The following is a 26,573-nucleotide window of genomic DNA, read 5'->3' as shown; positions in this document are numbered from 1 at the left end:
GAGGAATTTGAATTGCACATGGGAAGTTTACTGTAAGGCCAGAGTGAGCCAAGTTCTCAATCACATTCTCATAAGATTTTGTTCCTAGTCAATAGTCAGTATTTTTGACAGAGGAACAGGTTCCTATGGAATAAATAAATAAATAAATAAAGCTTTGCATCGACTCCACACCAAACCTGGCCTCTAATTCCCTTTCTGTGTCACTTTCCACAACTGATCACAGGAAAAATTGAGAGACAAAGAAGATCCTTTCTCTAAGTTTAGAATCAGAAAAATTTAAAGCTTTTCCTTCTCATATATTTAAAGAACTAACGCTTTTTTGTTAGTAATTCTGAGTTTTGAATAAATGACACTGAACAGATAGCAGCCAGAATTTATTTTTTTAAACAATGTAAGAAACAACAAATCAAGATAGAACTGATAGAGACCAGAATGTTATTGTAATACTCTAGATCATCTCTCTATAAATGGATGATTGTATAGAAAATACTGCCTGAAATAGTAGAAAGAAGAGTTAAGGGATTTTGTTTGTTTTGTTTGTTTTTTTTTATTTATTTTATTTTATTTTATTTTATTTTATTTTATTTAGAGGTATAGGTGTTCATTACTAAAATTGCATGGGATCATATAGCATCTTTAATGAATATGAGTTTTAATTTACTGAGAGGTTATCCCAGATTGTATAGCTCAGCTGATTGCCCTAATGCATAAAATCGAATGTGATATTTCTGTTGTTATTTTGGAATTCATAATTCATTGAGTAGTGAATCCAGATATAAATAGGAGAAGTTTAAATCTTGCCAGTTGAATAAACTATTTTTCAAAAATGCAGGTGTATGCAGGGTATATATTATCCTTTTACTCTTTGCACTGCACTGTAGTGTTTTTTCATCTGAGAGCCTGTTCTTCCCACCGAAGTGAGTGTGACACACTTACAGGCTTCACTCGTGAGGTTTCAGCCCTCAATATACAATCTAATTTTTGTGTTACCTTTCTTAGAAATTGTATAACAGAGATGTGTCTAAAATAGCATGGTAACAATTCTCTATTACTCTCGCAGTGTGGGTGCCTTAATGCCTTTTTCTGTTAAGTGCATTGAATTTACTGCTAGTCTTTTGCTATTCTGTTTAGCAGCCTTTCAGCCAGCTTATTCTATAATTGCACTAGACCAGTGGTTCTCAAATTGTGCCCTGTGGATCTCTGGGGATTGGCAGTGCACTCACTGGTAATCCACAGCGAACTCCTGAGCTAGCAGGTACTGGCTTTCCTCCAAGTCCCCATCCTTGGGTCTCTCTGATCAGAAACAGTGGAGTGGAGGAGGCAGCCCACGCCCTCAGGGCCCACAGGTATCTGCTGAGCTCCTGTTCAGTCAGCGAAAGTGTTTGAGAACCCTGGCGTTGAGCATTTGAGTTGCTTATGTTGGGACTGTGTTGCCGCTCCTTAATCATGCATGTTGCCCCTCCATTTCTGTGCAGATTGCAGCCCCGCTCCGGAAGAATCTGGTCCAGGTATGTGCATTCATGGCTTCTGCTTCTTCTGAAAATTGCAAGTTTTTGTTCATAATTTACAACTGAACAACTGCCTTGCTGTTAAGAATGACCATTTTCAAATGGTAATGCTCTGCAATATCACATGACCTACCTAAAGATACCGAGAAGCGATTATTTACCCGTATAATAGTGCAAGCAGGTATCTGGTAACTTCTCAGCTGTGGGAGAACGCTTGTTAATGGTCACTTCGGTTTCTCCAGTTGACATGTTTTAGCAAAGTAATGCAGGTGACAATGATTTTCCAAATGTCACTGAAGTCCGTGAGGGTCTTCTGATCTTAATGATCTTTCAGACATGTCCTTTCACATGTGCTGTTGAGCTTGCCTTTCTGAATGAGAACTCGAACAGAACACGGAGCAGTCAAGAAGAGTGATGGTACAAACCAGTCAGTATCAGGCACTGCAAATCTAATGTTTCAGAATACAGAATTTAGAAGACTTTCTTCATGCTGTTAGTCTTTCCTCTCTCATCGTGCTTCTGTACATTGGTGTTACCGTTACAAGGTCTCCCAGCTGGATGGCTGTAATTTCTCCCATTTCAGAGTGGCTAATTTGAGTTCAGTGAAGGTTCAGTCTTCGAATTGTTACAGCATGGGCTCCTGGGTTTAGTGAAACCCATGGGAAATAAAGCCCCTGTGCAGGTGTGATTTTCATCTTCAGAGAGACTATAATGAATAAAATTCATTATGCACTAACTTTTAGTTCTTGGAACATCCTTTTAGTTTTCACAAAATAGGAATGTGGTACATAAATGAATACGGAGTTATTTTTAAGATTAAAAGGAGTCAGGTTACCCCAGCTGGGTACCCAGATGTACCCAAAACTGCAGCATAAGTGGCCAAGGCTGCAGTGCAGTGAAGCACGTAGTGCTTGCTTCCCTCTGAAGTCAAATTTGACATGACTGTGTCCTTAAGTGGGCTCTCAGTTACTCTTTACTGGATTAGGGCTAAGCAATTCATTTAATAAGTAAGCAATTTATTAAATAAATATTTCACTTTTTTTTTTTTTTTTTAGAGGTGAGTCCTTGCAAGCCTGACCTAAATCTAAGGGCAACTGCAGGTGCCCAGTACTTTGATTTACAGTTGATAGTTGTTTGGTTTTTTAATATGAAAAGACTCAAGATATCTTTTCAAGGCTCTGGAGGCCAGTTACTTTAATAATGATATTATTGTTCTGGGGAAGAGAGACTCTTGGGGGTGGGAGGAAGCAGAAACTTTTCCCACCTGCTATTAGATATTTCCTTTATATAGACGTATGTATTAGGATTTCTTATCACATTGACATTACTTATCCCTCACCTTTGGACAGTGTATAGTCAGAGAACTTCCAGTATGTGACTTTGTAGACGTTCCCAGCATTTCTTTTATGTATGTATGTATTTATTTATTTATAATGCCACATTTCAAAGAGTACATGAAGGTATGAATTCTGTCAGCAGTGGTCATAAGAAAAACAGCAAAGATTTACAGGGTCACATCTGGCCCTTATTTACTGGGCAGAATTTAGTTATAGTTGCCTGAGTGGAAACCGCAAGATTTGTCTTTAATAACACCTAAAGTAAATGACAGGCTTCCTGTTGGTTTGCCTATTGCCAGTTTTTAAACAAAATAGCTTTTAGCATGAAGTAGAAACTTCTGATTAAGAAGTGGGGCTTGTGTTCAGGATATATCAACAGTTAGCTTGGATCAGATCTCTGTCTGTTTTAAATCTATAACAGCTTGTTGAATCTTCATCGTTTCAGGCACTTTGCCAAATCGTTCTACATATGGATCTGCACAAGGGAGTGTATAAATAGTTTTAAAATGGTCTGGTCATCTCACAGAACATAAAAGCAGATCTGAGAATGGTTTTCACATTAGAATTAGTGCCTCATAGTGTTTAAAGATGCCATTGATTGATTAGATAGAAAATACTCTTTCAATAATAAAAGTTTTGTGAGGTAAATTACAAGCAATAGACTGAAGAAAGGTGGAAAAACCCAAGTGAGCACTTACAGTCCTTTCAAATTCATTTAAACGTTGTCAATGAAATATTTCAACCTGATTTGAGCCTGAATATAATTCCTTCGATTCTTGTTTACTGTTAATGGCAGCTACCATTGAGCAAGCAGTTAAAAGCAACACGTGACACCTCTGTGAAGCAGTGTTTAGAATTTTGTAGACTGACAAGGACTTATTTTTTTCATGACCAATATCTGAAACCAAGAAGTGGATGATTTTTGCTCACTCCCTTAGATGAGCCATTGCATTGCATGTGAGCGCTGGGAGAAGAAAGCACCTAAAGATTGCTTTCTCTTCAGGCATGCAGTATACCACCAGTATACTTTGTGATTACCACAGATAAACTTATCTTTCAAATGAAGTGCTGCCCCGCACACTACAATCTTAAACCTCCACTGAGTTAATAACTACATGCATGTATGTATATCCAGGCAATGAAATGATGATGTTCTAGATGATCTTTTCAGTTCTTTCTGTCAGTTTTACACATTTATACAAAAGCTCTTAAATGTAGTAAAAGAAATGCTCTATTAGTATTATCTGTACTTTGCTTTATAATTATTTACAGGTCCATGTTACAGTGTCTGTTTTATTTTGAGAGAAGAACAATTAATAGAATAGAAAAGCTGTAATTCCTTACCTGCTCTTTTGATGTTTCCTGCTTTCTTTGTGGCAGTGGAACAGAGCCAAATAACTTCCCCTTTGTGTAGTTTGTAGGTATTGCTATGCAGTTTATCTACCACATAACAAAAAGGATAGTTCTGTTAATCTTGTCAGTTATGTTTTTGTTAGCCAGTTTCCAAAGTTCTCTTTGTGTCTGGTTATCAAAATATATATATATATGTATATTAAAAAAAAAATTATATATATATTACTAGCTCTTAGTCCAGTTGAGTCAAAATCACAAATAACTTCCTTTCAGGGGCTTGAACTGACTCCATTCTTGAAGGTTTTGATCTGTACATTGCCTTGTTTGTACAACCTACCAGGCTGGGGTCACACATCTGCTGTTTGTGGTGCTTTTTAAATATAAAACAGTGTCCTTTCCTTTAAAAAGAAACGTGTTCTTCTCTTTCAATGTTCTTTACATTCAAAAGAGCAAATTTTCCATTCTGTTTTCTTTTTATATTGCAGAGAGAATGGATTTTGATACAGTATCTGAGTAATATTTTATACAGTCATGGAAATAGGTTTTAAAAATTGGTGGTTGGTTGAGACAAAAGATGAAAGAAGGAAAGAAAAGAAATTGAGCCTATTGGATATTTTAAAGCAGCCCAGTCCCTTCAGGGAGAATGAATGGCACAATGTTTGGGGTACTAAAATAGGACTTTGGCAACCCAATTTAATTTCTTTGCTTCCTGTGTAGGACCTTGAGCAGAGTCACTCTGGGACATATTTCACGTGTTTCAGTGCAAGTCAAGCTCATAAATGCTTCAAGGATCTGGCCAGCTCCCATCTAAGTTACTGTTCTTAGTGTTTCTTGCTAGCTAGCTGTAGGCCTTCAAAGCCACTCAGCCCAACAGACAGGGCACATGTAAAAGAGTACCTAAACAAGTTTTCACCTCTTTACTTTATTACTCCTATGCTGCAAATGGGGAAAAGCGTTGCCTTACCTGACTGAAAATAAATATCTTTAAAATTGTGAGGTAGTTGATTGATATACCCAAGTCCACAAAAGGTTCAAAGGCAGAAATATCTGGGAGAATTCTCATTCATAGAAATGGCCAAACAGATGTTCACTGTATCTGTTATGCGATGGGCTCCATCCTGTCTGTCAATGAATGCACTGTGAAAGGGTGTGTTTGAACATGTACACACAGATCTGTACACTTGTGTGTATAGATATTCGTCTTTATGTTATGCTTTCCAAATCAGCTATTGTATGGCCTGTTCTGTGGGCACAAATCTGGGAGCTACTACATGGCCGGGAAAGTCATAACAGCCTTAGAGAGTGAAATTCTCCATGTTTTCCCTGTGCAATATCCACTCTGTAAGATTAATTATTAACAAGCAGGGAGTAGCCAGCCAGCCAAAATAAAATGAGCACCACATGTGGATTATCAATAACTTTTACTTGCAATGGGAAGTTTCTTCTTAATGTATGTTGGTTTTTTTTTCAAATAAAGTACTTACAGTGCTGTTAATTTTTTTCTTTCAACCAGGTGAATGGAGCGAAGCTCTTTATCCCTTGCTGACAACACTCACAGACTGCGTGGCCATGATGAGTGACAAGGCAAAGAAAGCCATGGTCTTTTTATTAATGCAGGACAGTGCCCCAACAATAGGGCTCTGCCTGAGTCTTCAGTATCGCAGGGATGTTGTCTTCTGCCAAACTGTAAGCAAGCAAATTTACAGGATTTGATTACACTAGGACCTGTGCTGGGTTTTTATGATATATGAAAGATGGCTATTTTCAGAATTTTTCAGATCTGTTCTTAACGCTCTGATCTCCTCTCACAGACTGTGCTATCCTCTCCTTATTGGTCACTTACATGCATTTGGCAATATAAAACTTAAATGTTCCTTGGGATATATATTCCCAATTTCAAAACAGATTGTGACAGAAATACTGAAAATTCTCCTGTGTAAAGAAACAACCTTTGTCATCCAGTGCCACCAAACTAAAACCAAAAGTGAGATGTGATGTGAGAGAGGTTGAAAAAAGAAAAAGTCCCATGAGCAGAGAGTGTACTCCTTTGATTACCTTCTATTGTTTTCAGCATCAAGAAAACCAATAGTACCAGCAGTCCCTAAGGAGGAGAGAAGCAGGGAGGAATGAGTGCTGAGGTTTCTCTAAAAGTTCTGTTTCTGGGCCTACTGGGGTCTCTTTTGTGTCAGTCACTGACTAGCAGATGTCTGTAATAAAAAACCTTCCACACCTCATCTGCCCAGTGCACTTCTGCAGTGTGTCTACTCCCTGTGAGATTAATATCTCATTCATTTATTTCAAACAGCTTATCTCTTGGACATTGTTTGGTAGGGTTGTTGTCCCAAAACATAGTATCTCATAAATTCAGAGAATTTTCCTATACAAAGCCCACTTCATAACACAGCTTTTTTTTTTTTTTAACTCAGTGCATTGAATATGTTTACTCATCATAAATATAACTTTAGTCCTTCCTTTCTGGAAGTCGTATCCCTGTGTATGTAGCATCTGGCAGTCACCTTGGAAATTCCTGTGTTGACAGAAAGGGTGAATTACAAATAGTACTAGTTTTAGATCTTAGTACCGACCTTAGTACTAGATCAATCCAAGAGCCTTGTGTAGAATATCTCATAACACTACAGAGTTTGAATCTTTGCATAATGCAGACATCACATTTTTAAGCTTTCTTAAAATATCGTTTTAAAAAATCATTTATTCATGCTATCAACATTTTACCTTAGAACTGGTAGTATTGCTTTTCCATCTGTAACTAAAGTAATTCTCCAAGGAGACTCTTTTGTAATTCATAAGTTGTAGATTCCAATACAAGTGGTTGTGTCAAGAAAACAAATAGCACCAAGTCCACCTTGGAAGGGTTTGCGAGATGAAGGCAGTGTGCCCTAAATCAGTTTTTATGAGTGTTTTGATTTTTGTTGGTTGGCTGTCTCTCTTTAGCTGCAAGGAAAGAAAGAGTGTCATTTAAGGTAAAAGAGCATCAGTCTGACAGATTTTATGGCACCTCTTTCTTATGTGCAGTGTTGTTTCCATTTGGGGCTGAAGAGCCTTTTCTGTCTTTGTTTTCTCTCCCACAGCTGACAGCTCTCATTTGTGGTTTCATTATCAAGCTGAGGAACTGCCTGCATGATGATGGATTTCTAAGACAACTCTACACCATTGGCTTGCTGGCGCAGTTTGAGAGCCTGCTGAGCACTTATGGTAAAGGCACAGGGCAAATGGGAGATAGCAGCTGTTGAGTCAGCAAATTCTGCTTTAAATTGGCTACAGCAGAACATGAGTGTTTGGTACAATCTGCAGCTCAGCTACACAATGGTTTTGAAAATTGAAATGCAAAACCAGATTATGTATGGGGTATGTAATTTGCTAACAACTCCGAATTCTTCACTTTTGATTGAATTACTTCTAAAAATAAAATGAACTTGCCTTATGACATAATAAGGCCAACGCTTAAAAAATAATTTTGATTATTTTTAAAACAAAGAAATGGAGTAAAATTCCAGTAAGCTGGGAGAAACTGTGCACAAAATATGCTTTCTGGATTTTCTTTGTAATTTTTCTTTGTAATTTTCTGTTGTAATCCTACAGTACAATGTGAGATTGAAGAGAGAATATAAAAAGGGAAAGTACTTCACTAGTACTGTTCTTGTGTCAGAATAGCTATCTGGATTCCAGTTAGGGAATAATTTACTGAACAAATCTGGAATACCTTGTAAGGTACTGCAGTACAGTATGCCAAAAACAGATTTCCAACACAAAGGATGGCATGTCTGTGACAACGCAGGGAAGATCTTACTAGCATTGTCTAAATAAGAAAATCAGTGTGCAGTCTACATGAAGGACAGTAGCCTGGACTGTGCTAGATAATTGGTGTTTTCTAACCTTGGTAAACTCATAAAGTCAATCACGCCATCATCTGCAGTCTGTAGACCACGGAGAAGTCATGGGCTCCCTAGCCTTTTCGTCCACAGAACTCCATGAGATCGATGACCTACAGCCTTAATCAAATCGATAAAGGGAAGTTGTACATAACAACTAGTGATTACGATCCACTTTTTCCTCCTTGGTTTAGGTGAGGAGCTGGCAATGCTGGAGGACATGAGTTTGGGAATCATGGACTTGAGGAATGTAACCTTTAAAGTAACTCAGGCAACATCAAGTACATCTACTGACATGCTGCCAGTCATCACTGGAAATCGGTAAGAAAAAATGGGGAGGGGAGGAAGTGGGGTGGGAATGCAGAAGGGAGAAGTAATGATACTGTGCTTAAAATTCAAGTGAATTATGAGCTTAGAAACCATGCTGTATTTTCCCTCAGAACTTTAGAGAAATGTCATGAAGCTGACTTACCGTTTTTACTGATGCTTCATTTTTCAAGGAGTTAAGCTGAAATGGGATATATGGCAAAGCTCAGACTGACAGTATTGTTTTACAAATAAATATAATCTCAACCTCGCCTTCTATAATCACAAGACAGAAGTATACAATCTTTTCTTAGGCACTTATGCTGTTTCTAGATTTCAGACTGACTTTTGAGGCTGATCTCTTCTGAAATTCACTGGGGTTGATAAGTTAGTCAGTGCTTTACTGTATGCCATTGACTAACGGGTCACCATTAGCACAGTAGGGCATGAAATGTCTTATCAGGCAGTTGATGAGCTGCTGTTGAGGCCTATTTAGCATCAGTTTCTAAACTATCAGGGCCAAACTGGATTTAATGTATAGATGCTTGTGAAACACAAGACTGCTTCTCGTTTTGGCCACTTGTCTAAAAAGAGCTGTTTTCAAGTTTGAGCTTGCAAGCAATTAAAAAAAAAAAGTCTGTCTGAAGTAACAAGCATCCGCATCCTTTTGTAGCGTGAGAGTGATCTGTTACAGCTTTATTGTGATGGGAAGCTTTTACAAGTCTCACTTCCATCAGGCTGCTCAGCCTGCTTATCAGCTGTCCTCACACTGGCTTCTGAGGTGATGCTGATGGGCGCCTGCAGGAGAGCTCTTGCCCAGAGGAAGCTAGTGCACAGATAGGGATAAATGGATGCGAGGACAGTTGCCTCACGGAAGTCAGAGTTGTAATGTTTTAATGTTTCTGTGTTTTAGAGTCTGTAGAATCTTTTAGTTTTGAATCTGATTTCTGGGGGAAATAAGGCTTATTCGATTACAGTTTGGTGTGACGAGCTCCATTGAAGCTCTGCCCAGCTTCATCCACATATGAAAAACAGCTAGAATTCTCTAAGATAAGGACTTTAAGAGAAACTTAATTAAGTTTAGGTTAACATGCAATGAAAAGTGCACTAGCTGAAGGAGGACTTCAGTGAAATCATGTACGTAACAGAAATTGATGAGACCGTTGAGAAGGGCTGAGAGATGACAGAAAATCCTGTTCAAAGAAATTTTTTTTAGTTAAAACTTGCTGTCAGCCGTAGGACACAAATCAGTAGGAAACCAGTCTCCACTAGATTCAGGCCTTGTTTATTATTTTGCTTTAGAGATTTTATCCTAGAAAGAAAAGAAAAAAACCCTGCTTATTTATTTTGTGCAAACTACTGGAAGCTCAGAGTAACTTTTGTCCTTGCAATCCCTCAGCCTATAGCAGGTGTAAGGTAATGTGACTTACCTTAGTATGCTCTTACGTTATGTGTGAAGGTAAGTTGCATTACCTCACATTTATCAGGAGACAGAGCATTCACATTGCTCTTTGGTGTAGCTCAGCAGACCCAAGGTAACCTGCTGTGCAGCAAGAACAGGCTTGTAGGTCTGAGTCACACGGTTCCATATCAGGGCTTGTGTTAGCTCCCCCTTCAATTTACGCTTGGGTCACTCCTATCATTGCCTCTGTCCTTCAGCTATGAAACGTCAACACTACTTACCATATCCAAAAACGTATCCTTCTTTGCACATGCATCATCATCAGCCTCTACCAGTTTAAAATCAAGTGCACTTTACTCTTGATGAGACAGAGACATGACAAAATTTGGCTTTTTTTACCCAACTTGTATGAGAGCTGCGGTATTAATGAGAAGAGCAAAATCAGCTTTTATTAGTAATTGGCAGATCTGATTGAAAAGTCCATGATGACATAAAATCAACATTGCAGGTTGTTGCTGGTTTGGGTTTGAGCTAGAATAGCTTGTCTGACTAGGAGCAAGCTGTAGCAGTTCTTTCAAGTCCTCAGCCTTGACCGATACTTATTTTTTTAATAACTGGGTTACATTCTGGATGTAAGCCCATTCTCAGAATGTTGCTTTTTGATCTGTATGTCTAATATCTGTTTCTTTATTCACAGTGATGGATTTAATGTGAGGATCCCTTTGCCAAGCGCCTTGTTTGATTTACTGCCGCGAGAGATTCAAAGTGGCATGTTACTGAGGGTTCAGCCTGTTCTTTTCAATGTGGGAATCAATGAGCAGCAAACCCTAGCAGAGAAGTAGGTATTCGTTCATGCAAGCTTGCCCTTAGTGGCAGTTCAGCATTCTCTTCTGATGGTAGTATGTCTCTGTGGCATTATACAATTGCATTATTAACAGCAACTTGGTTTCTCCTCCAATACAAAAACAAGGGAACATTAAACGAAGCTGGCAAATTCGAAACAAACAAAAGGAGATACTTCACATGGCACATGGCTGTGGAGCTCCTTACCTCATGGGTTTGTTTCTAGTACAGGTTCAGAAGTGGATTTACGGAAGAGGAGATGTATCGTGGGCTGTTTAACACAGAGGTGCTGCTCGTGACCTGAAACCTCTGTGAGCAGTAAATCACTAGAGGCTGAGATTATTCTGAGTATCGTTGTATATTTGCCCTTGTGCTTTTGCATTCTTCTCTAGACTTCCTCTTCTGGAGGAAAACTGTCAAAAAACAGGATATTGGGCTAGATGGACCTTTGTTTTAATGTATTGTTGCAGGTTTTACATAATGCAGCATCGCTCTAGTAAAGCTGAACAATGTTATCACGTAACAGTTTTTGTAAGGGAAACTCCAGTTCTGGAATAGCCACCAGAGCTTCCCTTTGTTACGGCCATATCTTTAAGAAGCACGTTGACAGATTCTGCTTTAATGGAGAACTCCGTGAAGTCAGGCACAGGCATATTGTGGCAGCAGGATTGTGCAGACAACTAGAAAAATCTAACTATGGCATTCCAGGACTTGCTTTTGCCTACAAAGGAAGCTCAAGGTGACTAGCATAGCTGTAGATGTCAACACCATGTGCATGCTTATATGCATGTATGTGTATATATGTATGTACATATACATACAAGTATATATATAGTTAGGTGAGTTGTATCACAGCATTGATGACTATTACATTCACATTTTATCACTCTTGGATCCATATTTCTCATTCACATGTCTGAAATCAAAGTTCTTAAGCCTGTGTCCTGATGCCATGGTCATTATTAGTTTATGAACTAAACTGGTAAATCAAAATTCAAAATCAAAGTTTATGAACTAAACTGGTAAATCAAAATTCAAAGTTTGAGTTTTGGCAAAATGATTTACCAGATGGGCATTTACTATTGAAAGAGAGATACAAAACGGAAAGTGTTTTGTTTTCTACAAGGTTTTTCTTTCTGCCTTCCTTCCCACTTTTCCCATCACACCCAAGTATTTTCTTTTTCTGGAGTGAATCGCTGCAACTCCTTTCTTTTCTGCTTTACTTTGCATTTAAGTGTTTAGGAATTTTGGGAGATGAATCTCTGAACTGTTTTCTCATAGTTGTATCACCAAGTGAAGTTGTTTTGAAGAAAAGGAGAAGGATTACCTTATGTTTAACTATTCCCTTCTTCACCCTTTAAAGGTTTGGAGACACCTCACTGCAAGAAGTAATTAACATGGAAAGCTTAGTGCGGTTGAATTCGTATTTTGAGCAGTTCAAGGAAGTTTTGCCTGATGATTGTAAGTATTTGATAATCCACAGCAAATTTGGTTGAACAGCAGTTCAGGCTGATGTTCTTGTTTGCTTGCTTCGAGTTAGGTGCTTACACGTTGATGATAGGCTGGAGTCAGTAACCTCTAAGAAATGATGCGACTCTATTTTAATACATTAGTACTAAGTAGAGTAAATTCAATTTTTTTGAAGTTCAGTCTGATTATCTTTCCTTTTTTAAATTTACTTTTGCACCTAAGTGGCATTATGTATTGTATAAACATACAGATAGTAACATACTATGAGGGGAAGGCAAAAATGTGACAGGTCATAGCAGCAGCACTTCTATGTGCAGTTTTTGGTCATGTTCTGTTGATGACCTGTACAGAGAGCAACTGACATTTTGGGGAACTTCTTAATCACTTTCCCTCTGCTTATTTGGCACTTGCATGAAATCGTTGCATCTGCAGCCAACAACAGAGAAGTCTAGAACCTGAAAGAGAGACAGTAGCTACAAGCTTGAACTTCACTGGCTGTATAGGAAAATGTCTTGCTTACTGTATTTTGAGGAGGCAGTGGAATAAGCTGCCCCCAGAAACGGTGAGAATTCATTGGTTTGTTATCAGTAGTACCAAACATCTTGTAAGCTGATTTCATGGGTTCCACAACTGCAGTTTATTGCAAAAATAGAATATTTTGATGCAGATGAGAGCTCCCTCTTCCCAGTTGTTCACAATTGCGCATAATAATTTCTCTGAAATTTAGGTGCAAAATTTTAAACTGTGTTTTACTATATGGTAGTCTAGCATCAGATTTTCTTGTAAACTTAAGAAGTTAATTAGTTAACATTGATTTTTCTTCCACTTTTCTCCCCATTCCTTCCTGTTTTTGTCCATAGTCTTTCATAACATATTTCTCATTCAGTTCCTTCCTCTCCTTCTTTGTTTAGCTTGCTTTTTTTTTTTTAACTTCAGTCTTTTTCCTCATTCTCAAACCTCTTATGCAGTCATCTGTTAACTTTCGCCTTTTTCTGTAAACATCTTTTATTCTGCAGTCTGTTTTCCGTCCTGTAATTTGTTCATTCTTTTCCATGGCTTTTGAATTCTGTTTTATCGTTACACTTACTCTCCTCTGTTTGTAAGGAGCACCGGTGCCACAGCTTTGACCTTCTCATTTGCCAGTAACACTTCCTCCTTATACCAGAGGTTTTTCCTCAAGCAACTTGAAATTCTGAATAAAACTAGAGGCAGTGTTGGACAGGTGGTGTTGACATGCACCTTAACAGTAAAACAAAAGAAAACAGTCTTGTGTCCACCTGCCTTTTCTCCTTCAGTCCAGTTACCTGTCATTACACTGAACTCCCTGCCACAGGAGATGAATACCACTAAGGGGAAAAATCTGCTCTCTGCCTAAACTTCATTCTGCTTCACTGTTTGTCCTGGGTCAGTGCAGACATATTTTTGCAATCCAGCTTGGATAAATGTTTTGTGGTTATAAACACTGAGCAAAAATTTGGAGTAGAAGTGTGAAAAAAATACTGCAGGTGTCCCAGCAGATTTGTTAGAGATACTCTGTGAAAACCTGGGACTATATGGACAAACCTTGGGATTGTGCTTGTCCTAAGAAAGGTCTGAGAGTATGTTTGGTACCTCCTCTGTGGTGATATTTGGGTTGTATGTAGTGAAACATGTTTTTCCATGAAGCTTGTCAATAGAAAATAATGTTTTCTTTAACTAGAAGACCAGCTGGTAGTATATTATACTATGATATAGTATATTATGACCAGCTGGTAGTATAGCCCGTGTAAGTTTGGGAAGAAAAAAAAACAACAACAAAAAAGATCATTCTAGGGGTCAAGTGAAGTATCTGCTGGCAGCTTGTGGAAAATGTTCCCTTCGAGAACAATGCATAAGGAAAGTTGATGCCTGCTCCACTGTCCTTTTTCTGAAAAATGTGTGCTATGAGTTCTAAGCACTGCAGAATTTCCAACAAGCCAGCTACTGCCATAGTTGCTCCATTAGATCTCCTTGTCTTTAGACATACCTGGAGAGATGGTCTGTGCCCTCTTTTCAATCACAAATATGTCTTTCCAGGTGTATAGTTTACATAGAGCAGACCAGGACAGGCACAATATTAGCTTACATACTATTTGAGATGAGAAAAGATGTGTCCCAAACTAAAACCTCATATACCACCCATGCAGGGACTTTTTAACACAGCAGTTTTCTAACAGTGCATACCACCTTATTTATCCAGTCACAACTTTAGTTGGTGTCCTCTGTAGATAACCCTTAAAAAAAAGAAAAAGACCTATTTAATACTTATCGTTGGTTGTCATTGAGTACATTGCTACATGTGTGAGAGACAATGTGTAGCACTTCAAACATGTAGGCATGAGACGGCTGTTGAAAACACTCTGGCATGCTGAAAAATTTCAACAGCTTTATTTGCACTTACTGAAATATTAATAAATGAATTTTGGCAGTTCTATTGGAGTGTGTGTTTCTTGTAACCGAAAACTGCCTAGGCTGCAAATTGAATATGTGAGCAGAACATAAACTGATACCTTTAGAGTTTCTGTGGAGACATATATGTTATCCTATCACCTCTGAGGGGGGAATGATACAGTTACATGTTTATGCACAGTTCTGAGCAGTATGTCAAAGGAAGTATGCCCAGGACACACCAAACAAGACAATATACCAATCTTTCTCCCTTTGTTCCCTCTATTACTATATTGCCATCATTATTCTGGATCTCTGAATTTTTAAATAACCTGAATGCATATTTCCAATTGAGTTTAATTAAACTTGAATTTGGTTTGTTAGTGTTACTAAGTAATTAAGAATTGGGTTAGTTGTAAGCTTTGATAGCTTCAAGAAAACATGACTGCCTTTCCAATGGACATATAGGAACACTTCTCTTTATAAAAGTTGAATACAACTAAATAAGTGGAGTTTGTGTTTTTTGTATTATAGGTCTACCTCGATCTCGTAGTCAGACGTGCCTGCCTGAACTGTTAAGATTTCTGGGACAAAATGTACATGCAAGGAAAAATAAGAATGTCGATATCCTTTGGCAAGCTGCTGAGGTATTTATTAGTCTAAGCATCTCTGTATAGTTCAGTTGATTTTTTTGTATATGTGCCTATTTTCTCCTTTTTTATTACTGATATGTTTAGATTTCATCATTTGCACGCATGTTGCTTGGAAATGCTGCCTTGCTCCCCTGGCCATGGGGAGATAAAGAAAATGTTTTTATTTTCACATCACTATTTTCCCTACAACTCATGCAACAAAGTACTGCTGCACCAAAGTTGACAACTTTTGACATCACAGTCCTACAAAAGATTTTTGTCTATCTAGGGAGGAGAAATACAGGTGTGTTCTCTGATGGAAAGTTATACTTGAGGAAGGAATGATGAATTTCATATCTCGTTTCTAGATATGCCGCAGACTAAATGGTGTTCGGTTTACGAGCTGTAAAAGTGCCAAGGATAGGACTGCCATGTCGGTCACCCTAGAGCAGTGTTTGATCCTACAGCATGAACATGGAATGGCCCCACAGGTCTTCACCCAGGCTCTGGAGTGTATGAGGAGGTAAGAGATTGACTGTGTCCCTTATTCCTAAATGAGGAACCGTGCAAACTGCAGAGGAGCAGTGGTGTCTGTTTCTATCAAAAGAAACAAAAAGAAAAATAAAGCTAGAAAACTGCAAAACTGGCTGCTAGGATTCATCCCTCACTTGCATGTATTAGTGTGTTTTATATGGTAAAGCTGGCGGTTCCCAGATTTGCATCAGGTGGGTTTTAGTTTTCAATAGTGAATTGGAAGTTTTCAGAGAAGCATGTAAAAACATGTTTTCAGTTAATGCTGAGCTTAACAGAACAGAAAAGTGATGCTTCTCTGAAAATTGTTTACTGAGGTTGCCTTTACTGTCATAGTAGTGGGTTTCTTAGTTCTAGATTAGGCAAGTTTGTCCGAGGTGACTTGTATGTTGTTCGTTGAAACATAGACACCTGCAGTTTGCACTGGTTTGCCACCATGTATTCTTTAGCAGTGAAACACTTTGCTCACTGGGCAAAACGTTAGTGTGAGTGTTTCACAATACAGCACCCAAATTTCATCACAGCGTGTCAGTGTGCTGTTGTCATATCAATATAATGATGTTCTGTATTCTGAAGCAGCAGAGATGTTTGCAGAGTTAACTACTGTACTAAAAAAATCTGTTTACTGTTGTTCAATGCCTTGTTTCAAGCACTGCTGGAAAACTCCGTAACTCACATACCAAAAGAAAGGATAAGAAATCTAGCTTTAGTCTTTATCAATGTAGTTCAACAATGCTGTTCAGTCCTGTTTTTCAACATTCACTCTTACTGAATGTACTGTACTGTGTGTCTTCTCACCAAATTCTCTAGAGTGTTCAATTCTCTTATCCTTTCTGTATGTTTTTGCTGTTTGACCCTTTCTTACTCTTCAGTTACTTAGAAGGAAAATATCTCGTATAGTAGTACTTGCAGCATCTCACACTAAAAATTTGATTTTCATTTCTACATCTAACTGGATGTCACTGGACTTTTTTATTTTCACGTGTTTGCTGCACTTTTTGCTGGATCATTACACAGTTGCTCCAGGACATGAAAACTGTGTATCCAGAGACTAGCTGAACCTTAATATTAGAAAAAAAAAAAAAAAAAAGACAGCTTGGACCAGCTTTGTGAGGGAGAAGTTACTGACTTAAAAATGGAGCTAAGTGTCTCTCAGATATCTCATTATTTAAATTACGCAACTTGTTGACTGAGACACCTGAAACAAAAAGCTTTGTTGCACAGTTTCAGTAAAGTTGTTATTAAAACAGTTTAGTAAGTTTTGAATAAAAACTGAACAAGTATATTGCTAGAAATCTTGCTATTTTCTTTAAGTTGGTTACTGAGTTAATATTTTTTAATGCAGTCATGGTCACAGTAGAGAAAGAGATTAATAATAACATTGTTTTGGACCATCAATTTAATTTAACACAAAATCAAATAAAACATTGATACAAGAAACACATTGCTTTATGTCAACCAGCATTGGGATGTTGAAAGTGGGCCAGCTTAATCAAAACGTTTGGCTGACATGTTCTAGCAGCATCGGGAACTTGCTCTAATAGGTGAAAGATGTGTCATTCTCTTCTGTTAAATTGTTGACCAAGAGGGATTGTGCAGAACAAATACTGAGTAGACCTGATGGAATACAAAGATTGGATGGGTTTTCATCAAGCCCATCACTCTTCCTCACATCTCATTGATTTTCAGGGTAGGACTTGATTTGTTGTTGTTTGTGTGTTTTTTCTATTTGGAAACAATGGCACAGAATTAACAAAGCTTGAAGAGACATATAGGATTACAAAACAAATATGTAGAAACCCAACTCCACCCAAAACCATTTCAACATGGACAGGATGACCTGACCAAGATGACATATACAGGAAGTGAAAGAGTTGCCATTTACTTTTAGGGCATTCAAAAAGCTTCCTTTTTCTGGTAACTGGGACCTTTGATTTATGTAGTTGTACTAGAAAAGGAAGGCTTGGTTCAATCCTGAATCCTTCTGAATTTTCTGGGCCAGCTGGAAGGTCAGGGAAGAAGTTATGAGAGTCAAAGACTTGAAGTGTTTCATCTCTTTGCTGGGAAGTTTCCAGAGAAGAAACTTGTTTTCTTACAAGATCCTTTTGCTCTATGGACTGCAGTTTCCTTCAGGAAGTATCCAGCTATTATGTTGTGGGGTCCTCCATGTGAATGTCTGCCTGGCCATGGTCCTTTCCACGAGCTGCAGGGGAAATCTGCTCAGGTGCCTGGAGCACCTCCTGCCCCCTTCTCTGACTTCAGTGATTGTAGGGTTGTTTCTGGCACTTTTTTTTTTTTCCTTGCTTCTCACTTCCATGCGGCATATCCTGTTCCTTAAGTATGTTTTCCCAGCGACAGCACCAGCGTGGCTGCCAGGCCCAGCTGTGCCCTGTGGTGGGGCCACTGGAGCCAGTTGGAACCAGCCTTGTCCAGCATGGTATGGCCCTGGCCTCTTTTCACAGACAGCCCCCCAGTTTGTCACCCCACCTCATTGCCTGCACCCAATACAAATATTTTGGGAAATCGCTCAGGATTCATGTTTTGGTTTTGATAAAAACACATTTTTAGTTGGGCCAATATACAGAACTGTTCCTGAATCTTGGAGAATAAACCAAAGCACTGCTGCCTTATTATTCTTTGAAGCATACTGACAGTATATCAGGTGTATAAAGTTTTCCCTGCCTTTGTGGGAACTCTGGGGAACTGATTTTGTAATCTACGAACAAAATAACACAGGGCAGGTTACCTGAAGAAGTGTATCCCCCGATAGGCCCTCTGTGCTCAAAGCAACGTAGGAAGCAGGGGCATAATGAGATGGGCTGTGCAACATCTTCCCTTCACACGTGTACATTGGGGCACTTCAGAAACAGGTATTTTGGGAAGTGTATTGATACACACTTGAATTCATTCTGAAGCTGAAAAACAAGCGGGTGGTTTGGGTGTTGTGGTTTTTTTTGTTTATGTGTTGAGCAAGTAGTTAGGAGGTTAAAGTATTTCACTGCAGCTCACATGGAAAGATGTTTGAAAGGGTCAAATACGACAATGGTTATTCATGTTCAGCTTGCTTTTCAGAGCTCCACTTTTTTGCAGCATGCGGGAGCATGGCAGAGCAGCATGGGATATTGCTTGGTAATCTGAAAGAATGAACATGGAAAACCATTTATGTTCAACCTACATGTGTTTATTTTCAGTAGACTACAGTACTTCTTTCTTATTTTTCTCTTTTATTCTCTTTCCCTCTCCTTATATCTGTAATTGTGCTGATATATATTTTTGAGATGTTTTTCCACTCTTTCTTTACTTCATATTCTGGTTTTGTTGTGGCTTCTTCCATCTTTTTTTCATCTTCTTGACCACCTTGTGTTGCCATCTCTTTTTATACATTCATTTGCATGTCCGTCTTCCTTTCTGTTTTATTTTCCCTCCTCCCAACCTTCTTCCTTTTCACAGCATTGGAACACGGGAGGTAGTCACCCAGAAGAACTTGAGTGGCTTGGTGCCCATCCGAGATTTCAGACTAGATCCCAGCCTCCTCTACTCTATTCCTTTACTAGCTCTCAGCCCCAATTTACTGATTGTGTGGCTGTTTCTGAGCATAGCATACCTGGTGGCCAGATTACGTTGCAAGTGAAGATAAAGTTAAAATAAAAACAAAAACAAAACAAAATATTGCTTGAATGTGTATTGCCACTTGGTACCTGCTGGACAAAGGAATGTGTCATAGCATTGTCTGCCAAGAACTATTATTATGCCTTACAATTTTACGTTTCTATTGTACTAAACTGTAAATATACATCAAATTATTTTATCAAAAAGAATTGTATCGAAACTTTAAATTATTGTTCTGCTTTCAGTGCTTGTAACATAGTCTGACATTTGGCCTGTTACCTCGTTACTTTAGCCGGCCTGAAGATCTCTTACCAAATATAGTTTTGTGTTATTTGTTTCATGTATTCCAGAGAAAGGAACTCTGAAAAAAAATTTGTATCTTTTGTATATCAAAGATGTATGGTAATCTTGCCTTTCATTTTTACGAGGTATGAAGAGAAAAATAAAAATATGGGTGGGGTTTATAAGAAATTATAAGAAATTTATTTAAAGAAATAAACAAATTTCTACCTTCATTTCAAAGCATAATAGCCAAATTACATTATTATTATACAGTTTGTAGAACCATAGTCGTGTTCCTTTCTCATGGTTAAGTATGTTCCAGTAGACTAGTGTACCCACTCAAAATGCAACTTGCGGTGCGCTGCATGCAGAATTATTTCATTATATTTGTAGATCTGCGTTTTGTAATGTACTAAAGACATAATGACTCGTGGTTAGGGAGAGTATGTAATTGGCAGAGCCTGCTAATGATCCATTATCAGTTTCAGGTGCTTTGTTATATAACTTACTCTGGAACAGGGTCATTGTCATCCTACTGAAGTTAGTCTTCAGTATTTCAGGCGAGAAAATGAAGCTGTTAATTAGCTCCTTCATTTAGGTGGGTTCTAGGTTTTCCATTGGGCTTTGTGTTAATGACACTAGGCTAAATATTATTGTTATTTTCACTGTTAAGTGTTGGACAGCTTTAATAAATGATGATGTTAATAGACAGTGACTTAGAGATAAATGAATTATGGTAAGTTAACGTTTATTTAAGTGGTGATACTAAAGAAACTTACCAAATTTAGTCATGAACGATGGTAGAAGAAATTTGATCACCATTTATATCTAACACCAACCTGGCAGATGCCTGTTTAAATTGAAGGGTTTTGTTGATGTAGTGGTCTGGAAGAGCTTGTCAATAGCAATAGTTCATCAAAAACCTAACCTCATTTAACATAGTTTGCTAATTTCATAAAGGGATTTACTTTGCTTGGTGCCTGAGATGACAGAAAATTGGGCTTGATGACTTGAGAAGAACTCTCATAGTACTGTGATTTCTAATTTCTACTGTTACTGACTCACTCAGAAAACATAGGTAGCTGCAGCTTGTATTATTAATTTTAATCGATTTTGAAAGCTCCTGAAAGAGGCAAGCCTAAAAAAGTAGAGAAAAAATAAGATAAAATCAAATGCTGAATTTGGTAAATATTCTGACTAATTAAAGTACATATTTATATTTGTGTCTTCATGAAATAAGGCTGTACAGTACACCATCTCCTGGTATTTTTCTCACTATTCTTCAAATGTTGTTTTTAAAATAGAAAAAAAAAGCCCACAAAGATGTGTGTATATATATATATACACACACACACACACTATTTATTTATTATTTTAATGAACTTAGGCAAAGCCTTGCTGCTGATGAGATTTAAAATCATAATATGATGGTAATGGTCATTTCCGCATCCTGTGCTGCTACCCAGTACCACTGCATCTCTGTACAAATCATTTCTTGTCTCTGAAGAAGACTGGTTCATTTGCTATGTGTACCAAAATCTATTTTTTCACACATTGAAGGAATGTCAGGTTGCACTGTAGCCTTGTTGTAGCAATGCATTGAATGTCCTGGGTTCAGTCTAACAAGGTGTGAAAGTAACTTTAGCAGGAGCATCTCCACTGAACTCCCTGGAACAATTAATCTGTTTTAAAATAAAGTATGAAGTGACTTTGCTTGTGACTGTTGATAGGCCAGATTAGGACTACCCCTAAATGAACTTAGAAAGAAAGCCTCGACCTTTTGGAAACAGTGTGTTGGGGAGGGAGTTCCTAAACTTCAGTAGGGGCAAGTTTTGTTTTTCTTTTTAGCTCGGTTTGTGCTTTCACTCAGGGTTTCAGATTTAAAGCGCTGCAGTGCATACTGCCCACGTGCCTCTGGCAGAACCACGGCACATGAAGTGGTGTGAAACATGTCTTTGTCACTGAACGTGGTCAATAACCAGATGCAGTGGAATAGGTAATGAACAGGACGATCCACCTCCGACTGAAAATGCTCAGTCAGCATCCTGTTATGTTTTATTTAAGCTTGATGGTTTCATTACTACACTGAAACATATTTTCTGCTAATTCTTGATTAATCTATTTGTCTGCAACAGTTGGCGAGGGTGTCTGTAAAACAGAAAACAATGTCGTAGAGACAGTGTCATAATGTACAGTCCATTCTATAAAAGACCGTCACAGAATACACTGCAGAGACAAATTCCAGACATAAACTGTTTCTTGGAATGAAAAGTTATGGTGCCAATACATTGTGAAGCTAGGTGGTATATATATATATGTATATATGTAACAGAGCTACAGTCGGTTTAATTAACCAAAATCAGACGAACAATGAGATCAGGAAGAGCAGAGAGCTTTCACACTGAACCAGGATCCAAACCCTCCTTTTAAAAGAGATTACTGACATTTACCTGATACCTGCTGCAGCCACCTCCAAGACAGGAGCAACAGGACATTTCCACCATAAGATTGTGTACTGTACACTTGGTCATGAACCTTCACTATTAAATGGTTGTTTAGGTTCCAGTTCTCTATCAGGGAAAGATGTTCTCATGCAAGCCTAATTTGATTTATAATATATATTTAAAACAGTGCTTCCTCTTTGTATGTCTGTTTTGGATATAATCAAAGGAACTTTGATGTAGATTTACAATTGTAAAGAAGCCTTATAACTGGAGTAATATTTTTTTTTATCGTAGCGCAGGACGTCTTTGTAATGTGGGGCAGTTGCACCGAAACATTGGGTAGAAGTTAAGCTCTACGTTCTGCACAGCTTTGTTTCATTGGGGTGATGACTGCCAACGCAGCCAATCTTTTTTGCACCCACACAAAGCTGATATTTCATGATTAAGATTTTTTTTTTAAAATATGCTGGTTTTCAAGTCAATTTATGCATGCAGAGATAACTGGAAAGCCATTATTTTTGTATCAGCTCTAATCTTTAAGTAAGTTCTGATAATACCGACATGCAGGGAACAGGAGAATTACTTTAAAGCTCCTTTGGAGAGATCAGCAATTTTTCTTTTTCAGCTTAATGTACTAATAAATTAGCAGAACTGCTTTTAAGCAATCTTTTGGGATCCCTTGTGCAATGAAGCGGCATGTGAACTCCACAACAGTATACCTGGAAATACATGAAACCTCCGTAAAAGAACTTTTTCAGTAGATGCACTGCTGCTTTTTAGAAATGCAAAACTAGCAACCAGACATAGCATGTGTCCATTCTGTGTGCTTCTTACTAGCATTGTATGATGAGTCATCATTTTTAATATTTGCAGTGGCAAATTAATTAAACGCTCATTAAATATAACCAACTTTTTTTTTTAATGCTATAAAATAACCAGTTCATTTCATCTTAGTTTAAGTCTTTTTTTTTTCTTTTTCCTTTTTACTGCTGTCATTTTTTTGTGCTTGTTTTTTTTCCCCAGCGAGGGTTGTCGGCGAGAAAATACAATGAAGAATGTTGGATGTCGCAAGTATGCGTTTAATTCCCTGCAACTGAAGGCTTTCCCAAAGTATTACAGGCCTCCAGAAGGAACTTATGGAAAAGTTGAAACATAAGCATACCATGTCCTTTAATTGCTGTTCCATTAAAACGTGTGGATACACTCTAGATTAACACCTGATTTTGTCATCCAGAAGAGATAAATAACCTTTTTGTACGTTTCACTAGGTTATACAGAGCATGTTACTTACCGAATTGGAATCTATAGTAACAGTTATTCTGACACCTTAGCTTGAGAATAGTGTGATGACTGTGCCCATTTAAATAGCCTCCAGTGTATGTAAGATGAGCAGATATTGTACTACTCGATAATTACCTATATGCAAAGCGCTAGGTACCTCCTGGATGGGCAAGGACTCTATGAATGGCATTTAGGCAGCTGTTTCACACAACATCTTTTTATACTGAGTTGACTTGAGATTGAGCTTTTCATAAACTTTTTAAAACAGAGTAAAACTCAAAAGTTGTAAATAAAAAGAGATTGGAACCTGGGCAGTCTAATAACTGTAGAATGCATCGTTACAATCAAGAAACAGGTGTTTAACTTTTAAAAATAATCAGCACAATAAAAGCCAGGAGTAGAAATCGTTTCACTGTATATAGGATACCATCTTGATAAATGAAAATAATAATGCATAAAAGGCATATGAGGTCTAGTTTCTAGTTCTGTCCAAATAAAGACAAATTCCTGTCATTTTCAGCACAAAAGGACTTTAGCAAACATCTTAACCAGTTTTTAAAAGTGTTTTTCAAAAACGTCATGATGCTTAACCATTGATGCCAGCAACAGTTCCCCCAGCCCTTCCCAACTATAACATGTTGAGTATGTCTCATGGTACTGTAAATTAATTAACACATTTTTTTATCCATGGCTTTTTTATAACCGCTTCTGGATTGTAAGCATTAGTCTATCAGGAGGTTAAATTTTTTTGACTGATTTTTTTTCAGTATCTGTCAATTCGAAAATGCTCAAAATGCCCAGCACATCCCTGTTACTCCATAACAAAAATTTGTTTCTGGTATTTTAGGACTGTAAAAAATAGCTTTGCATTTTACCTTACTGAATGTTCAGAATCATGTGTGGGCAGCATGACTATTTTCAGAATATTTCTGAAGAAGATAGCAATGTCCCATTTTGACAGAAAGTAAGTCATGTGCTAATGCACGAGAACCTCAGATGTGTTCTAGCCTAAGACTAAGGTGATCAGTTTGATAGCATTTGATAAAAAATGTTCAACAGATCTCCTTGGAAATCATGTCCCAACGAATGCCTTCGAAGATGAGATACCTTCTTAAAAAGCAGCTAAACATTAAGTTCCAAATTTTAACAGGATTAGATCATTCCTAGCTAGCTTCATCCAGCCCACTGTGCCCTCCCCCTCTTGGTTTCTAGGACAGAAAAATCTGGTCGTTTGTTCTTGTGAGAGTAGCAACAGCCAGGTAAGTATATGGCTGGCTTCTTTCTCCCTCGCACTGATGTTTGTCTGTGCTGTCACTGCTCTATCAGTCATGTTCATTCTGCTCCCATACAGGTTTGGGGGTTTTAAGTCTAGCAGTTTTTGCATTTTGCTTTCTGCAGTTTAACACTGAGCAGCATGTCACAACGCCAGTTAAGAGAGTTCTGCTGAACTAGGTTGTTACCACTTCTTCAGTCTTTCTAGGAGAACAAAACAAAAAATTCTGTGCAAATTCAATGCATTTGTACCCAACCTGAACAAATCATCTGTAGAAGAACAGTCCCTTGGAAACTTTATGGACCTGTTCTCCAACTAATAAATGTGTTGCTTTTTTTTTGGTTTTTGCAAATACGTAAACAAATATACAGTGGAAAAACTTTTCAGTGGGATTTCTTTAGACATTATTCCATTAGTTCTGCTCAACCTTCAGTCCCTGGCCTGTTATTAAGTGCTACATTTATTTTTGTATAAACTATACTCTTTGTATCCCTTAGTTTTTATGAGTTGATGATTTTATTTTGTATATTTCAAACATAGTTAGTATTTTAAATCCTATATTGTTACACTAAAAACCTTCCAATGTTCAGCTTCAGAAGAAAATACCAAGAGGTCTGTTGTAACAATTAGCAGAGCCACTCTCTTAGGTTGTGGCCAACAATCATTAGACCTACTCTAGAGCTTAGTGAGCCTTTATTTATTTTGTATACCAGTGTAATCAGAAAAAGTTCCCGACTTTTCTATATGCATGGGTTTCGCTGACCTTTTTAAAGTGGTGGCATACCAGTCTCGAGTATTGTGTTATTTTGTTTAAAATATTCTGATTTTAGTACGCTTACATGTAAAACATCATCGTCCAGCTAACGTTTTATATATACAATGGTGTCAGTACATGCACGTCAATGGCTTCTTTTAAAGGGCATAATGAACAGTAAGATCTTGAGCAGTTCATCGACAAAGAAAAACTGTGAAACTTTAAGTCCACATAGGAGACTTCACAGGGGTGAAGTAAGCTTTTCTGTTGCACAGGAGAGGCAAATTTAAGGATTACTGTAAAATGAAGTTCTGTCTAATGTTCTTTTTTGAGTAATTTTTTAAATTATAAAACATACAAAGGTAAAAAAAAAAAGTTGCCAAGTATGTTCTGTGTATGTTCTGTGAAAGTACCTACAGCACAGTTGCCTTTTGTTTCATTTATACATGTAAAATTATTGTATAATACAACACTGTTTTGTCCCAACACAATTGTATTTGCCAAGCTTTGTGCATTGAAATATTTTTATTTATTTGTTTTTGGGCAGTATTAATATATCATAAACATATGGCTACTGTTTTATATATTCTAGTTCATCCAATCCATGTATGCTGTAAATGTGCTAGTCTTTAGGATGAAAACCAATAAAGAACTGACAAGAATAACAGATGGTGGCTTACTTTTACTGCTTTGGGGGTGAATTAATCAATGCTTTCAGGTTGCTTGGCTTGACATGCTTTATCTGTCGGAGAATATATGAAGTTGTTTGTGGAGATATTTTTACACGGATTTGCAAGTTGGGAACTCCTAAACCCTGCTGCTATCAATTTTCTGCGGTGAACTCAGGCACTGGTTTGTCCCATGCGCTGTACGGTCTGCAGCAACAGTTAAAGAAGTGGTAAGAGATTTGGGGGTTTCGAGCTTGTTTCTTCTCCGTTCATCTTCTGTAACACGTTCCTGAGCTTCCTTCTCCATTTTGCACTCTTTCTTCCAGTAACAATTCCTCCTCTCTTCTTCAGTCAACGCATCCCTACAGCAGCTTTGGTAGCTATGCTGCTTTTCAGTAGGGATGGGTTGTCATTGTTGATTCTCATTTTGATATCAGATTAAATAAATTTCATGTGGGAGTGTAACAGACAATCATCCAAAGCATTCGGGTTTCAATAAAATAAAAAGAATAGAGCATAAATATTGAATTCTTATGTCACTGGATGTTTGAGAATTGCCAAATATAATTTTATTTGTGTGATAG

The 26,573-nt window shown here is 37.8% G+C and overlaps 1 protein-coding gene across 22 annotated transcripts in view; it reads left to right on the top strand.

The window, feature by feature from the left end:
* The window catches only part of INPP4A (inositol polyphosphate-4-phosphatase type I A), a 119,637-nt gene extending 93,649 nt beyond the window's left edge, over positions 1-25,988 (top strand). For 14 of the 22 annotated variants that reach the window (XM_066983731.1, XM_066983781.1, XM_066983714.1 and 11 more), the window contains 9 exons: positions 1,476-1,508; positions 5,712-5,884; positions 7,288-7,411; positions 8,283-8,409; positions 10,494-10,634; positions 12,003-12,100; positions 15,050-15,162; positions 15,516-15,670; positions 19,129-19,343. In XM_066983731.1, coding sequence (XP_066839832.1) covers positions 1,476-1,508; positions 5,712-5,884; positions 7,288-7,411; positions 8,283-8,409; positions 10,494-10,634; positions 12,003-12,100; positions 15,050-15,162; positions 15,516-15,670; positions 19,129-19,309 — 1,145 coding nt within the window. In that variant the 3' untranslated portion in view covers positions 19,310-19,343. Of the gene's footprint in view, positions 1-1,475; positions 1,509-5,711; positions 5,885-7,287; positions 7,412-8,282; positions 8,410-10,493; positions 10,635-12,002; positions 12,101-15,049; positions 15,163-15,515; positions 15,671-19,128; positions 19,344-23,036 lie in introns of those variants that run through there. The other 8 variants (XM_066983800.1, XM_066983742.1, XM_066983796.1 and 5 more) reach the window with 3 other exon arrangements.
* Positions 25,989-26,573: the final 585 nt, after the last annotated feature.

Source organism: Anser cygnoides, chromosome 1 (assembly GCF_040182565.1).
Source record: "Anser cygnoides isolate HZ-2024a breed goose chromosome 1, Taihu_goose_T2T_genome, whole genome shotgun sequence".
NCBI lineage: Eukaryota > Metazoa > Chordata > Aves > Anseriformes > Anatidae > Anser > Anser cygnoides.
The sequence above is the reverse complement of the archived record's forward strand: the minus strand, read 5'-3'. Positions and strand labels throughout refer to the sequence as shown.